At 39.9% G+C, this 16,994-nt stretch overlaps 1 protein-coding gene across 5 annotated transcripts in view; it reads right to left on the bottom strand.

Annotated features, from left to right (window-relative positions):
- The window catches only part of uacab (uveal autoantigen with coiled-coil domains and ankyrin repeats b), a 68,398-nt gene extending 52,962 nt beyond the window's left edge, over positions 1 to 15,436 (bottom strand). For all 5 annotated transcript variants that reach the window (XM_061760158.1, XM_061760182.1, XM_061760210.1 and 2 more), the window contains exon 1: positions 15,249 to 15,436. In XM_061760158.1, coding sequence (XP_061616142.1) covers positions 15,249 to 15,296 — 48 coding nt within the window. In that variant the 5' untranslated portion in view covers positions 15,297 to 15,436. The remainder of the gene's footprint in view (positions 1 to 15,248) is intronic.
- Positions 15,437 to 16,994: the final 1,558 nt, after the last annotated feature.

Genomic DNA, 16,994 nt, shown 5'->3' with positions numbered 1-16,994 from the left:
GAATGGAGGCTTTGAAATAGACGCACAAGCTAATGACATCAAAAGGGGGCACACCGTAGATAGGGACACAAGAACCTGTGAACCTTTTGATGATATTGTGGACCGTTGATGATGAAATCCCTAAATTACTTGCAATTGTACATTGAGGAACATTGTCCTTAAACTGTTCGACTATTTTCTCACGCAGTTGTTCACAATGTGGTGAACCTCGCCCCATCTTTGCTTGTGTATGACTGAGCAATTTAGGGAAGCTCCTTTTATACCCAATCATGGCACCCACCTGTTCCCAATTAGCCTGTTCACCTGTGGGATGTTCCAAACAGGTGTTTGATGAGCATTCCTCAACTTTCTCAGTCTTTTCTGCCACCTATCCCAGCTTTTTTGGAATGTGTTACAGCCATAAAATTCAAAGTTAATGATTATTTGCTAAAAACAATGACGTTTATCAGTTTGAATATTAAATATCGTGTCTTTGTAGTGTATTCAATTAAATATAGGTTGACCATGATTTGCAAATCATTGTATTCTGTTTTTATTTATGTTTAACACAATGTCCCAACTTCATTGGAATTGGGGTTGTAACTTGTTCACCTGTGCAATGTTCGAAACGGGTGTTTTTCCCTTTTTTTTTTTTCCCCCACTCACATTTTAGTCCGCCATGGAGTAACACGCACACTTACATCTGTGTGTGGATGGTAGATGTGTGGGATGGATCTAGCTGCCAGCATTCAATGAGTACAAAACAGCCTATGACGTCAACGACGGTGACACCCCCCCGCCGAAAGGCGACTCATTTCCATGTATATGAACAGGCAGCCAAGGATGCTGCGTGCAGTGAGGAGGAAGTTTGCCCTGAGAGTAGACTTAAAGGAAGAAGAAAGTTAAGCTTTCCCAAACATTTCTGGGACGAATTGTGCCGAGGTCTGGCTGCCTTGGCAGATCACTCACACTGCTGTGGCTCTGTTTGGGAGCAAGCGGCTGCTTTGCGGAAAATCTTGCCTTGTGGGTAGCCGGTAGTTTTACCTTACAGCCAAAACCAGGGCTACACTTTGGTCTTTACGGCCAAGAATCGGTCAGCGACGACGGTACGCAACGCCAGCCAGCGGCACAGACCCAAAGTGCGGCGGGGAAAAATATAATAAATATATTTTTTTAAATGTTTAAAAACAAAAACCTGGAGCTGGCTAGCTGGCTAGGTCGTAACCTAGCACCCCGAGAGGTCAGGAATCAGACCCGAACAAAAGCTTTCCAAGAGGCGGGCCAAGAGCTTCTCCTTTTAAACTTCCCGGGAGACAAACAGGAAGGGGAGGAGTGGACCCACCCCAGTTGCTGATGAGCGTGGAAGTTTCTTTGTGTGCTAATTTTCTTTAAAAAAGAATTTGGGGTGACTAACTTTTTACACTTACTCTCGTATACCATGCTTGGCCCATAATTTTTTACCTAGTCTTGAGGTACAGAAAATAACTTTGTCATGAATTGTCACTCACTGCAGGATAAACATGACTTATTGTGTAATTTAAAACTTATTTTCATCTCCACCCTAATACTATTCTTCTGTATATTTGTTCAAAAACAGAAGGAATGCTAGGGAACATGCTTAACAGACATCAGTATTAAAATCAGATTTCAATATTTTGCATCAATAATTTGTCAGTCCTGAGATTACCCTCTTGCGGGTGCTTTTGCTTCACTGTTCACCAACTGAGGAAAACCCTTGTCTGGGGTTGTATGTTGTAGTTGATAACAGAACCTTCAAAAGTATAACAAAGCCTTTAAAGAGAATTCATCTCTTTAAAGGCTTTGTTATACGCGCGGGGGTGGCGACCGTGCTGATGTCACTGCGGCTATCCCCCACACACTTCGCCTTTATACTCGAGCGCAACCCACGCGCGCAGTTTTGAAAATGTACTGCAGTTCATCTCCAAGTCGGAGGTGTCGCTACGGCTGGTATTGGCTAGAACACCACAGGGTGGAGTTTCCACTGCATTTTTGGGCCATTTTCGGTAGCAGTTAGTTTTTACTTTCCTTTCCGTAACAAGGATCAAAGCAACAACAATGGCGACCGTGGACCAGTGTCTGCTAGAACAAATGGACCTAGATGACCAGATGATACGTTTACTTATGCTGCAAAATCGATCAATGCGGCGGGCGCTGTAGGTGGTATATGGAACAGGGGAACGCTGCGTACATCATCACAGCATGTGACTAAAACGGACGAATCACGAGAGATGATCTCCGCGGCATTCTACACGCAGCAAACATTTTTGCAGGGTGCACGTCAAATGACGCATATGGGCCGGGCCGCGAGGCCCAATGCGCCGGTTACGTCATGCAATGCGGGCGTTGTCGGCTGTGCGAGTGCGGGAGTATAAAGAGGTCTTAATAGACCAATTTGTGGCTTTGCAGATCCAATTTATCGAGCTATTGCTAATTATGTTAGCCCAGCCCTTCTGTTTTTGGGTGGTTGCACCCAGTGGGTGTGTGTGAGTTACTTCTCTTTGTCTTGAGAAGGGAGGATGGGGTGTCCCGGATTTGCCTGACGGCCATTTTGTCCTTTGAATGAAGGTTTGGAGTTCCGTCCTTTTTGGGTAATCAGCGATATTCGTTAGATCCCCAATGGCAGATTTCAGCTCCTCCCAAATATTTTCAATTCGCTTGAAATCAGGACTCCTTGCTGTCCATTTTAAAACTTTTTTGCCTTTTCAACCATTCAGAGGTGCTTTTGGATATGTGCTTTGGGTCTTTGTTTGTTGATCTTTGCCTTAAAAAAATAAAATAAAATAAAATTTTAAAACCCTTAAAAGCTTCATTGCATCGTCTGGAAACAGTGTTTGTGTGCATTGCCAAAAAGCTCTTTTTTTGTTTCATCTGTTGTTTATCATTTGCTCTTTTATATCAAAATAGTTCTCAATAGAAAAATGTTTTACTTGAGTCATTTTCCTCAGGAGATATTCCACATTTAGTACTGAAACTTCATGAGTGCCATTAATGGTGAGCAGGACTGTAAGTGAAAGCCTTGCCAAATTATAAACATTTATTATATTTATTAGAGATACTCTTCCACTTACTAACATGAGCCTGAATGGACATGTAATCAGGTTAATGTCTGCTGGTAAAGTAGTACTTGTGTTTATGTTGATGATATATTGTTACAAGGATTGCCAATTTATAACATGGACATGTTCATAGTTACAAATTGCTCAGAAATGTTTAATGCCCATTACATTATTACAAATAAGCTTCTTCAAATCTTTAGTGTCTATATATTATCCATCCATCCATTTTCTGTACCGCTTATCCTCACTAGGGTTTCGGGCGTGCTGGAGCCTATCCCAGCTGTCTTTGGGGGAGAGGCGGGGTACATCCTGAACTGGTCGGCAACCAATCGCAGGGCACATATAAACAAACAACCATTCACACTCACATTCACACTCACGGGCAAACTAGAGTCTTCAATCAACCTACCATGCATGTTTTGGCATGGTCCTCACTGTGAACCAGATGTGCTCACCAGTTGTGCACCGTGCCGCCTACATAATATTATTTCGAGAATAATCTTTTTAACATTGTAGTTTAGAGTTATTTTTTTATTTTTTACATTATGCTTGAGTTAGTTGAACAACATTAGAATGTAGAAATGTGAATGGCGAGGTTTACAATTATACCAAAATGAGCTATGTGGTGAAATTTCAAAAGGTATAAACCAGTGGTCAGCAATTAATGGCCCATGGGCCAGCTACAGCGCTCACGTCACACAGTATTTCAGCACCTGATTGGCCGCATAACCCAGGTGACGACGTCACAAGTATACACTGATTGGCTTACTTGCCCACATGACCGAAATGCGGCGTTCAATGCGAAAGTAATGTTTACGAGACGCCGGCTGCGCTGGCTGGAACTGTTTGTCAGGGGTTTACGTCAATCGCCCAATTAAAAAAATCTATAGTTGTGACAACTTATATGAATTGCAGGAAAAATCGTCAATTTGAACATAAATCGCCTGTCTGAGCGTCGCTTTGTAATCAAATGGTGAGAGGTGCCCCTTGCGTCGGCTTCCTCCCCTCAAGCAATACAAAGCCCAGCAGACATCCGGCAGCCATGATGGACCTCCACTTCATGCAGCCAACGTCCCGTGCACTTCACAGCAAACATCCCGTCCACTCCGCATAGCCCACATCCCGGTTGCAAATTCGTTGCAGATGAGACAAGTTGGCTTGGCATTTATAAACGCAGCTAGGATGAACGCATACTTTTATTTCCATTCTTCTGGATCGTGATAAACTATTATTACTCTTGTTTTCTGTGAAGTTTGATCTAAATGAGCTTGTTCTCGACGTAGTCAAGAATGAGATGGCTCGAGCGGACACCGCCGATTACAAATCTGAAAATGGCCTGTTTAAACATCACAACTAATAAGAAACATACAGGCATTTTTCTACCAAAGAGTCGAGATTTCGGTCACACCTTTTCTATTGATTTACACTGATTTCTGGACAAGTACATAAATTTGGGCTGATTTGCGACATAAAAAGTGGGATAAAATCCTTAATCCTTAACAGATTCTTAGAAACTAGGGCTCATTCTATGTTTCAAATATTTATCCAATAGTATCCTCTATTAAATTGAGTTATTAGAAAATTCATTAACCCAGTTACAGCTGGCCCTCTGAGGACAAGCATAATTTTTAAATTTCAATTCAAGACAATAATAATAATTAATTAAAATTAATTCATATTTTAGCTTTAGTCTTTGCATTAAAAAAAAGGCAATCTAAGCACACCAACAGTCGGAAATTTGAAGAGTCAAACCTACAGTTTAGCCGTATTCAAAATATAACTATGGTCATAGACGGAACTAGGTGAATAATGCAAATAAACTGCATAGAATGATATTTGCAATAAGTAGGGCGAGACCTTAATTCCTGTTAACACATTCCTGTGACACCAGATAAAGATCAGTTGAGAACAAGCATGTACAAACTTGCCCCAACTCATAACGATGGACCTGTGACTAGCAAATAACATTTGAGTATGACAAGTCTCCACCCTGCTTTACAAAACATAATAGCATAAGCACACTGCCAAGTTATTGGAGAAGCTATGTGGTACAATAAAGATCCCAGCAATAAAACTGAACTCTGCAAGGATTACAAAGTTCAGTGTGAAATTAAAACTGTTTGAAGGAATAATGGGAGAGCAAGATGAGTAGTATGGCCTGTTAATGATTGATTTGCCATTTATTACAACTTTGAGACAGTTAGAGCACAACATTTTGTTTGAAAAGCCATATAATGTAACTAGGTTTAATGTTGCACATGGGATACCGTTGCCTTGTTTTGCCCATTGCCTTGATTTTCCTCAGTTCTTTAGCATGTTTGCAGTACACATACGGAGTGGAATACAATGCCAACAAACAAAATGTACCTTAGTAACATTAGTGCAACAGAAATTAGTCAGAAAATGTCTATAATATAGCACCACTTTCTTTCTAATGCAGTCACGTAGGAACAGAAAGATGTGCCCGTGACCAGTATGACAGGGCCCAAGCGTGTCACAAATGTCAGATGAAAGATAAAACAACCATTTGTCCTGTATGTTTAATCCGTAGAGACAGAAAAACACAACAACGCGCGGAGCACAGCTTGATGAGGCTTTGTCTGAACCAAGTCACAACAGTTTGTTGAACATCAGCAGAACCTGTGTTCCTGCTGCTGAGCATGCCTAATACTCTACATACAGTGTGTGTGTGTGTGTGTGTGCGCGTGTGTTGCTATTGGCTGCAGCCCACCCAACGTGGGTCAATAAGCTCAGACCCACTCGCTATTCAATATCGATTCAGCAAATCCTCTAAATCGATACACCACCTGGCGCTTTGCATGTGATTCGCGTTGTATGGCTTTTGGTGCTGAGATTGTGCCGCTATGTGCTCCTTCTGTGCGTCTGCTAATGATCGATACCACCAATTTCCTTTGTGATACGATACTGCAAATACAGTCTCTCAAATAACTGAAGTAACCAAAGTATTGACATGTACTTTTGAGGATCGATCTTCTGGTGTCAGAGGCATCGACATTTCAGACGGACATTTGAGTCTTTTTATTTAATTATTTATGTATTTATTTAAATAAGAGATTGTATTGTTGGTGGCACGGTGAACGAATGGTTAGAGCATCTGCTTCACAGTTCTGAGGACCGGGTTTCAATTCCCGGCCCCGCCTGTGTGGAGTTTGCATGTTCTCTCCGTGCCTGCGTGGGTTTTCTCCGGGTACTCCGGTTTCCTCCCACATCCCAAAAACATACATGGTAGGTTTATTGATGCCTCTAAAATTTACAATTCCCAAAATAAAAATGTTTTACTTGACATACGTTTACATGGCATCAAAACTAAATATTTCCAAATTGTCAAAACATAAATTTTATTTATGAATTTCTACTTCTTAGTGAATCGATATCGGAGCAATTAAATGGATCGAATCGCAAATTAAGAATCTAAATCGAATCGAATTGTGAGGTTTTTAACAATGTCCAGCCCTATGTCTAGAATATGAAAACAAACATCTAAATGGTTGCTGTAAAAAAAACATTCCGCTCCCCGCCTGCAAAGCATGGGAACACAGTAAAACCAGAGATGACCTCATGGTAACCCCCTGTGGAGCCAGACAATAATCCTGAAAACACAGACTGTCACGCTACCACACATTCTATAGCCAACTACCGCATCCTTAAACAAACCTATTACTGCATGTTGTAGGAGTGTTTATCATGTACATAAAATGTAAGAAAAGACCCGTATTAACTATCACTGGTGAATACCTAGGTTACAAGTCAATACTTGGTTTAAACAAAAAAAAAAATTAAAAAATTAATTAAATAAAGCCACATACAATGCTACATACTGTATCTAAATGGACTGACCTTTAATAAGATTATTTTACACACTTGTGACTTCAGGACTAAGACTTTTTTTCTTGTCTGGCATAAAACCAACCCTCACATTAAAGGCAAACATCTTCCAACATTGTGAACAGAAATTTTATATATGAATATAATTTAACTGCAATATTATACAGTGCAAAAGAAATGCTATTTCAAGGCATGTATGTATGTATATTATGTGGTGTGTTATTTATGTCATTTTAGCCTAATAGTTTTAGTCCTACCTGGATTTTAGATCATTTCATTGAGATAATTTCTTTTACATTGATTCTGCTGTTTCATAATATTTTACTACTTTTAGTGTTTCCCAAGAGATAGCCCTCTGCGCAGGGAGCTGCGGTGGTCCGTGGCTGTGGTTTCTCATGGGGTCCCTGGATGCTGTGAGTGCGGGTACGTTCTGCACCGCTGCAATGGGTGCTCACTGCTGTTGGTTCATGTCCGCGGCCTATGGTAGTGCAGAGGGTTCCTTGAGATAGTGTTTCTTCACCTGGATGCTTCATACCCAGCATCAGGTTTCTTAGGTCATTTAGGTATGTTTTTTTTTTTTTACTAGTATATGTATGAGCGTGTATCTTTCATGCAAGTTCTTTTCACCTCTGTGTGTGTGCGCGTGCCAGTGTCCCTGAGGACAAGTGATTGGTGGGGGGGCAGGGGGCAGGGGTGATTTTAATTCATTTAAAGCACTTTGGGTTGCATTGCATTTAGGAAAAGTACTATATAAATAAATTGATTGATTGATGTTTTTCAAAAAATGTGGAAAGCTAAAAATGAACTGCTTCATTATGCATGAAAAATTCTTGTGATCAATAAAATTTTGAAACCCTGATCAAAGATTGTGGCTGGTAGATTACTTATAAGGAGCCGGTAGTGATTTAGCCCTTGACTTCAGCTAATACTGGTATCTTCTGTTGATATGATAGAAATGAATAAAGTTATTTCTTGGACATTGGAAACTAATCTGTTAGGCTCTGAACCCCTCGTGTTGCAGGGACAACTCAGGAACTTGACAATTGTCTAAGTCTCTAGTCAATAAACTAGACTGAAAATGATATGAACAACATTTATTAGTAAATACAGCTCCAGGACTACTCCTTCAACAGTCACCACATGGTGGTGGAGGGGTTTGTGTGTAACACTAATCCTAGGAGCTAAATTGTCTCGTGCTTTGTGCCCCAGGCATGGTCACCCAGGGCAAATAGATCCTAGGTGATGGACCAGACAAAGTACGGCTCAATGACCCCCTATGATGAATATGATATTTGGACAGCATTTTCCCTGACTCAGACGTAGGTCAACCCCCTCTCCCCCAAACAGAGAATGCCCTTTACCTCCTGAAGAGGAGACTGAAGGGAGAAACCCCCAGAAAAAGCAAGAACTGAAAGAAGCTGCAGTAAAGGCCTGAAAAAAGCATTTCAAATGAAGAATGCAACAGTCTAGTGAAGTCAATGGGTCGCAGGCTTGATGCAGTTATTGCAAGTAAGGGTTATGCCACCAAATATTAAATGTTATTCACTTTTAATTAATTTAATCATGTCTGTTCCAATACTTTTGCTCACTTGAAACTTTGAAAATATCTGAAGTTGAGGGCTTTTCTCAGTATTTTTGGATGAGATCAATTAATTACAGATCATAATTAATCGCAATTTTTTTTCACTGAATACTCAAGTAATTATTTAGAGGAATACTTTTTAATTTTTTTACTTTAGACATTCTAAAGTAACAGAACACTTATTTAAGTACAATTTTTGGCTACTCAGCTCACCTCTGGTGACACTCAAACTTTTAAATTCTTAGCATGGTACACGAAGAGAACCAGTGACAGAGGAAACCATTCAAGTGTCTGCATCAGACTAATAAATCAACTCATTAACAAAAAAAAAAATCGACTTTTTTTTTTTTTTTTTTAAATCCAATTCTAGAGTAGCCAGGATGGATTCCGTATAATTTCTCTTTAAAGTTGACTAACAAATTCCTTTCATGTATTATACAATATTTTGCAAGTCTTTTGCATTCAATATTGGTATGTTATAAAAACTAACCTACCTTTAATTACAAAAAAAAGCATGCAGCCATTTTTTACCTTCCCCCAGTCCTAACGTCACCCGCCTTTAGTTAAAACCAGATCGAAATCTCAGCTGCTGCTGCTTCCCAACAAAAAACATGGTCCCACTCCATATGCAATGCATTCTTTCTGTTAGCATAGTATTGCCAACACATCCCAGCCCAAGCCTTCATGTTGTAAAATAAAACCACCTTAAGAAGGTCGATGATAGGGTGTGTTCAGGGGCGCACAAGGCAGAAAAACATGCAGGCATACAACAATAAATGGCAATAAAAACTGTGTTCTTCAGACAAATAAAAAAAGTCAAATGAATTCACCTTATTTTCGCAACTTCCTTTAAATTGAACGGTGTGGAGTTGCAAAAATCCACAAACTCTGCAATAATGCATTATCCTTGATTTTAAATCTTTCACAATGTGCAAGGCTTGAAATAAGTGGAGCCAGTACCATCTGCGCCATTGTCGGTGGCACCTCCTCACCCCGACGGAGAGGGGGCCGCTCCACAAGCACAGACTTTCTCCAGCTCGCGACCGTGCTGCAATGCAATACTCGCTTTCGCCGTGGCGAGGGGCCAAAACGCGCACATGTGCCCATTCATGATAATGAGACAGCGCTCTAGACAGTTGAAGGGCTCGTCTTCAGCAGCGCCACCACACGGTAGCCGGGTTTTTTTTTTTTTTTTTTTACTTTTTTGTAATTCCGATTGAAATAATTCAGATTCAAGATCTCTGGTCAACTGTTTACATGTGACGTGATGTATTCCGACATGTGTAGTGTACATGTACACTACATTTGACCGGAACTGCCGTGTGACATGCACACTTCGTCGTGAACGTCATGTCATCAAGATGGAGGTCCGTCATCTCTTTGGCACAGTAGTAGTTCTTTTAAAACGCTTGATTAAAAACGACTTTAAAGTAGTGAAAAAAAAAATTTCTGTGACATACGAGCTCCGTCAGGAGCCTGCCATATTTACGCCGCGCATAAACGATGACATCATCGCGCATTTACGTTGAGACGAAGCATGCGCTGACAGAGCTTTTCCTGGCTCTATTCCGAATGACAAAAAGGTGAAGATTTACTTCTGATCGGTTTGGCTCAAGGAATATTCCACTCCTATGAAACTAAATGAAATTGAATTCAAATTCGGCCTGTTTATTCCAAGTGAGGCGTTTATGGAGCATTTTCATTCGGTTTGGACTTCTAAACCTATTATAATCGGAATAGAAGGTGCCATAGAAAGCAGTCTTGTCTTGCCGCTATTGATTCTTTATTTCAGACCCTGGGGGATCCATATCACAGAGCAAAGAAAATCAATTTAATATAGAAACAAGAAAGGAAATTATATAAAAATAACAACAATACTGATTTAAAGGCAACAAAAATATAAGGACGGGCCTTATTTTTCATGATTTTAGAGTCATTTTTAAAAACTATCGTTTATCGTTATAGTTTTAAGGATTTCTTTATTTTTTTACCGTGACAGTCCTGCATATGTGACCATTGTGGTCGCAGTCTCGAGCCCTGGCTTACGTAACTTTAACGTTAATTACATCAAGGGAGCCAGCGGTTTGTCACTCAAGAAAGAGTTTTGTCAACATGCAACCAGCATCTGAAAGTGCATATCAATGAATATCCCGTCTACCGTACCAGCAGACAGCTTCAATCCACCCCCTATTGGTAAGTTAACCAGGTCGTTTGGAGTGATGGGAATTCCAGCTCTTTTTAGAGAACTCGCTCTTTTGGATCGGCTCACTAAAAGAGTCAGCTCCTCAGATTTGTGTTACTTATTTCTTACCAAAAAATAATGTAAAATTACGCATACTGTTAACAAAAAAAAACATGCAATATTGTTGCCATTATAAAAACATGCCTTTATTTATTCACTCTACTCTGTGCTACAATAAAATGAAATTTACAATTGAACTAATAAATATTTTAAGCTTTTAACTTTTTCTATTAAACAAAACTTAAGTGAAACAACACAGAATCACTGCAAAACACACAACACAACAAAATATACATTAAAATATGTAAAACAAACATTTTAAAATCTGCATTCATACAACTTATCGATACTTAAGAAAGCAAGTGTCTGAGAAACCAGATCAGCTCCTCAAACAGCTGATCTGGTTTCTTCTGTTGGAAATTATTTGCAGTCTCCTGTTTTGGATAAGCTTCTCTCAGAACGGACTGATATTGCTACAATGTGCAAGATCGAGACCTTCAAGTTCCTGGGAATTACAGTCTCTCAGGATCTGAAGTGGGAGACCAACATCAACTCCATCCTCAAAAAGGCCCAGCAGAAGATTTACTTCCTGTGGCTTCTGAGGAAGCACGGCCTGCCACGGGAACTGTTGAGGCAGTTCTACACACCAGTCATCGAATCAGTCCTGTGTTCATCCATCCTAGTCTGGTTTGGTGCTGCCACAAAAAAGGACAAACTCCGACTGCAACGGACAATCAAAACTGCTGAAAGGATTGTCGGTACCCCCCCTACCCACCCTTGAGGACTTGCACGCTGCCAGAACTAAGACAAGAGCGTGCAAAATCCTCTCGGACCCTCCACATCGCGGTCACCAGCTCTTCCAGCTCCTTCCCTCAGGTAGGCGTATAATGTGAATGGTTTCTTTAAATAATTTATTTTCTTTAGCATTCAATTTCTGTCCTATTTGGACTTAAAATAAAAGGAAGCATCAACCTTTGGAAAAAGCTTTTTTCTCCAGGGTCACTTCATTAGGAAGGCCCGCAATTAACAGACTACCTATCATTATCATCAAAAAGAGAAACCATCAATCTTTGCTGTGTTTTCAGCTACAGCCTGGCATCAAACCACAACAGCCTATAATGAACGTTTGCTGCGTTTTCACCTTATCATAATTACAACAACTATAATGGCTCTACTATCTGAAATATATGTATTTTGCTGTGTGCCTATACAGATCAAATCAAATGACATGCTTGCTCAGACCTTTGTTAATGTCACGTTTCTTCAACAGACACTTCCTCAAGCACGACAGACTTTAAAGTAATGGAATAAAAAGGCGACAAGGAAGAAAGGAAGAGGGATTTTGCTTGAACCCTTCACAGAGAAATCTCTGCAGAAAAGGAGAAGCAACTTCCAGTGTGAAAACAACTGTGCTTGACTTCTGAAAGGCGTTTTTAAGCTTCCCACACAGACCAGTTGGCTTTGTGTCTTTTGTCATGGTAATTGGTGGGAGCTGATAACTACCTCTCCATCTTGAGCGGTGTAGGATAGTAATACAATACGAATACAAAAATCCAAATTTACAAAGCAATTATAATATCCTGTTCATCTACAACACTGTTAGATTTTTTTTAAAACATCTTTATTGAACATATAAAATTGCATGTGCTCGTCGCAGAAGAATATAAGAATGGATACATTGCAATATATATATATACAACTTCTCATTAATGACTACAGTAATATTAGTGTTAAGTCAAGTCAAACTTCCAAAGATGAACTAAATCGTGACTAGCTGACTAATAAATAGCGTTTTCCCCCCAATAGAAATGAGAGTAAAAGTAAGCCACTTTCACCTTCAGAAAAGTTTTATTAGCTGTACAATGTTTTAATCAACACTCTTGTTCTGTCATACAAAAGTATAAGTAGAATAAACTATAACTAAAACACCTACCACTGGACCTACCACAGCATACCATTTACAGACTTACACATTAGGTTAGGACAGAAAGATGATTGCAGAGTGATGCTATTGATGTTAGCATCTGCTTGATAAAAAAAAAAAATTACGTTATAATCGTAATTAACTATTTCTTGTTCTGAGCATTGGGGTGCTTTGTGGGGTTACTGGAAAGCTACATTTCTGGTTATATGGTTATGATTTTTCCTTGTTGCCATCACTTGTATCTTTCTGTGGTAGCATCATAAAAAAAAAGGCAAAGACAAATGCACTTAGCTCACAGCTGTCACACTCATGGTAAGCAGGCCAATTACGGTCACAACAGTATAAAAGAAAGTCTGGAATGGAGAGGGCATCATATTGTTAAGCGTCAATGCAGAGGGTGTCTGACGCACAGTCGTGTCAGCAGATAGAAAGTTTTTCTATTCTAGAGGTTCTCCAATGGGAGCGGGGCTGGCGGAGTGATTTCTGAGTGCTATTTTGGCGAACTTGTACTGTGAACGGCAAGGGGGAAATGGAGCAAGGCATAATAATTGTCCCACTAGCCCGAACTTTGGGTCAATAGAAAAACAATATACCAAGACGTCTCTGCTTGGCTTTCAAACTCCCTTTCAAAGTTCGCCGATCAGCCTGAAATACACCACGAAGCGCTCTTCCTGGAAATAGAAAGCTCACAAACCAGTTTATCTCCGAGATGCTACCGTGAAATCAGTATGGGATATTCACATCCCTCCCCCACCCTTTTTTTTTTTTTTTATTTATTTTTTTTACAGTAACTGAGCAGCAGCAATAAAAAAATAAATAAAAAAAAACAAAAAAAAAGTCGTGGGGTGGTGGGGGGGGTTGGTAGCATGAATTATTACATATGATAATTTGAAATTTTGGCACAGATTTTAGCAAGAATCATGGAAATTGAGGCACGTGATTCGTTTAAGCGGGACGCATAAAATAATGTGGCAGGCTGGATCTGGCTCCCGGGCCTTAAGTTTGACACCTGTGTTTCAGACATTAACACAACGCCTCAATTGAAATGTCATCTGAAGACACTGCTAGATATAACTGTGAGTCTGCTGCATAACTATGATAGTAAACATTAAAGTTCTTGAGAATTTGACCCAAAGGTAGCAGCATATACAGACTGAACAGAAGCCAAGTATTGTTTTAGGTGGTACTTAGTGTACAAAGTTTGACAACCACTGTTATAAGGGACTGTAACTGCCTTGTGCACTAGCCACACACCTAGTCCGTAAACAAACACCGTGCAGCTCAGCTCCTGGCTAGCCTATGTCATTGTTCGCAATACACTTATGGCAGAACGTCAACTTGCAGTGGCATTCAAATAGCCTCTGCCGGGCTCATCAGGTGGAGCCAAAGCAATCACAAACGCAAACTGTTACTGTTGGACTGGTCAGCATTCTCTCTATACTAAAAAGAAGACAAGTTGTTGATGTTGCACTTTCCTAAAAAGAAAATATTTAATCTGTTGATGTTTTATTTTAAATGTTAGTAAATGTGACCCTGTGTACACAAAACATAAGCAGCTTGTTTTGCATTTTGTTCCCTTACTGTATCCTTATGTAAACTGAACTGTCAGTTTAAAAGCAAAGTATGTACCAAACCGGGATTTTTGGTGTACCTGCTGAGGTCGACCATAACTACAATGTGGCCCATGATGAAAACAAGTTCGACACCCCTTGTGTAGATGCTGCAGTGACATGAAGTCTCACGAGATTTGCTGAAAAACTGCATGGCATCCCAATAATGGTTTTGTTTTGTTTTGTACCAACTACTTTTGGGGCAACTGACTTTGACTTATGAAGGTTCAATGTAGGGCAGTTCATTTAATTAAAATAATAAATAAAATAACTCTTTTGTCAAACTTTTTTTTTTTTTCAATCTATCAACCCAAAAAATGCAAGCTTATGCTCTAGCATGTATAGAGCGTAGACACATGAAAGACACTGATGTCTTTGGGTTATGAACTAGATCAACAAATAATTGTATAATCATCTCGCATGGCCACATTTATAAACAACATTCAGGTTAGGCTTGAGTCATCATCATCATCATCATCATCATCAAACATCAAAAGATCTAATGCAGGTCATCTGTCATCATTTGTGATCTATTAGTTTTGGACAGACGCACCGTACTGTCTGGCAGAACACTGAATTGAATCTGTTCGGACATTGTGAGAATGGAAGCTTCAGAACACGCATACAAGTCGGGCTAGCATGTCCCCGCTGAATCGAAACCAAGATTGGACCCATTTAGATAGCACTGCACTGTCACTGGTCAAAAAAGGTTACTTGTATATTTTGTGCAGGCAACTATACACAACAAGTGGCTCGAAAGAACTGCAGGTGCCCCACAGGCTTGCTAGTTTCCACAGTGGGAACAAGACGTCGTGACGGCGGAGGAGAGGTCAAACTACACTTGCGGTGCTAACCCTGAACACAAAATGTGGAATGTCATTCACGAGCACACAGCTAAAGCTAATTCAGCTATCACAACGGAGCCACAATCGTCAGAAACTTTAAAAAAATAACTAAATAAATAAATTAAATAAAAAAATCCACTTACAGTGATGTTAACTTCGTGCTTCTTCAGCCTGTACTTGAGACTCTTCATGTCGAATTGTCAAATTCTTTCTTTCTAAGATAAAAACATCAACAGTACACAAAAACAACAACTTCCCGTGGACTCAAACCAAGTTTTATCCCGTTCTCCCACGGGGCGAGTTCCACCTGACGCCTAACCGCAAAGCCTGATCACATTAGATAGCAGCCCCTGCAGCCAATCACAGGCGAGCATTAGCGGTCTAGTTTACTTTTCACCCAATCGGTTGCGCTAAAGGGCGGGACTTCCTTGTTTAGTATCAATGGGAGAAGTCGAAGACGTCCTGGGACAAGCGTGACGGTGTGACGTCAGTCAGCCTTACCTGAAACCGAAACACCTGAAAAAAACCACCCGAAAACGTTTTTAAACACGTTTAATATGGATATCTCAGCACGAGGTGAATGTAATGACTTAAATTGTTACTTTGCTACTTTTATGGTGTCACTCCTGTCACCTGCAGAGTTGGGTAGAGTACAGCCCAAAACCTTCCTCAAATAAATTACTTGAGAATCATATGACTCATGTAATAGTAATAAAGGGAATCCTACAAATAATTACTAGTAAGTATTCAGTGAAAATTGCTAAAGCACTAACTGGTGGGTAAATTCCGATTTATTTCTTAAACACCGCATAAATGTCAAATAAACAAAAATATAAAATGTGAATAGGCTAATTCAAATACTGGCCAAAAATATAACTTTAAATCAAAACAAATTTTAACATCATGAACTAAGGCAATTTTAGCCATCATAAATGATTTTGAGCTTCTTTTTTTTTTTTTTTTTTTTTTTTACACGTGAAAGAGCACAATATGGTCACCAGGCAAGCTGTTACATAATTATAATTTCGTTAAACTTGGATTCACCCACATTTATTAGCAATGCTGACATGTTTCATTATTTAAAAAAAAAACAACAACGTGAGCTCTGCCAATTTACAGCTTTATCGTCAGTGCTGTCCATCAATTTTAGATTTCCTCCTTTCCCTGCTCATTTAGAACACACAAAAAATGAAACTTGCATTCATGTGTTGTGGTTGACCTGCAGGGTTTTTTTTCCGCAGAGCATTACATTTTGCGAACACAGGTTGAGACAGCATCTTTAAAGTTTCTCTGCGTTCAAAGTGGAGTTCTTCTAAGCTGAAATGCCGACATTAGCTGTTCTTTTTCATTGTCCGTCCATCCTTTTTCTGTCTTATCTTCACTCGGGTCACGGGTGAGCTGTAGACTATCTCTAAGGTAAATATAGATTTCTACCATGTTCCATGTAAACAAGTCACTTTCATAACTTTGGCTGTGTGGGAGTCATGCGACTCCCTGGCTCAATTTGATTGGCCGAATGGAGTTAAACGGCACTAGTACAGTACGGCGGATCAGTGAAAGTCATGTGATCCAAGTCCCAAAATAGATCACGCAAGCAATAATAAATACCTGTGAATAGAGCGAGAGATGTTCCAATGGTGATTAGAACCCAGATTGCCTGACTTGCCATCCATGTTAACTGGTCGTCCATTGTGCTGCCTTTGTAAACAAAATCCATGATTATTTTATGCTGGTAACTAATGGGTCTGTTGCTAGACACACTATTTAACCAAAACAAGCATGTCCAATGTAAAATGCATGCAGTGTATGCATATTGACATCACGCAGTAGTTGAATTGGGATCGAGTGTGCAACCGCAAGCTCCCAGCTGTGAAATGTGTTTGTCGGTG

The sequence above is a fragment of the Phyllopteryx taeniolatus genome, chromosome 2 (assembly GCF_024500385.1).
Source record: "Phyllopteryx taeniolatus isolate TA_2022b chromosome 2, UOR_Ptae_1.2, whole genome shotgun sequence".
NCBI classification, from domain to species: Eukaryota; Metazoa; Chordata; class Actinopteri; order Syngnathiformes; family Syngnathidae; genus Phyllopteryx; species Phyllopteryx taeniolatus.
This window is presented reverse-complemented; position numbering and strand designations above follow the sequence as displayed.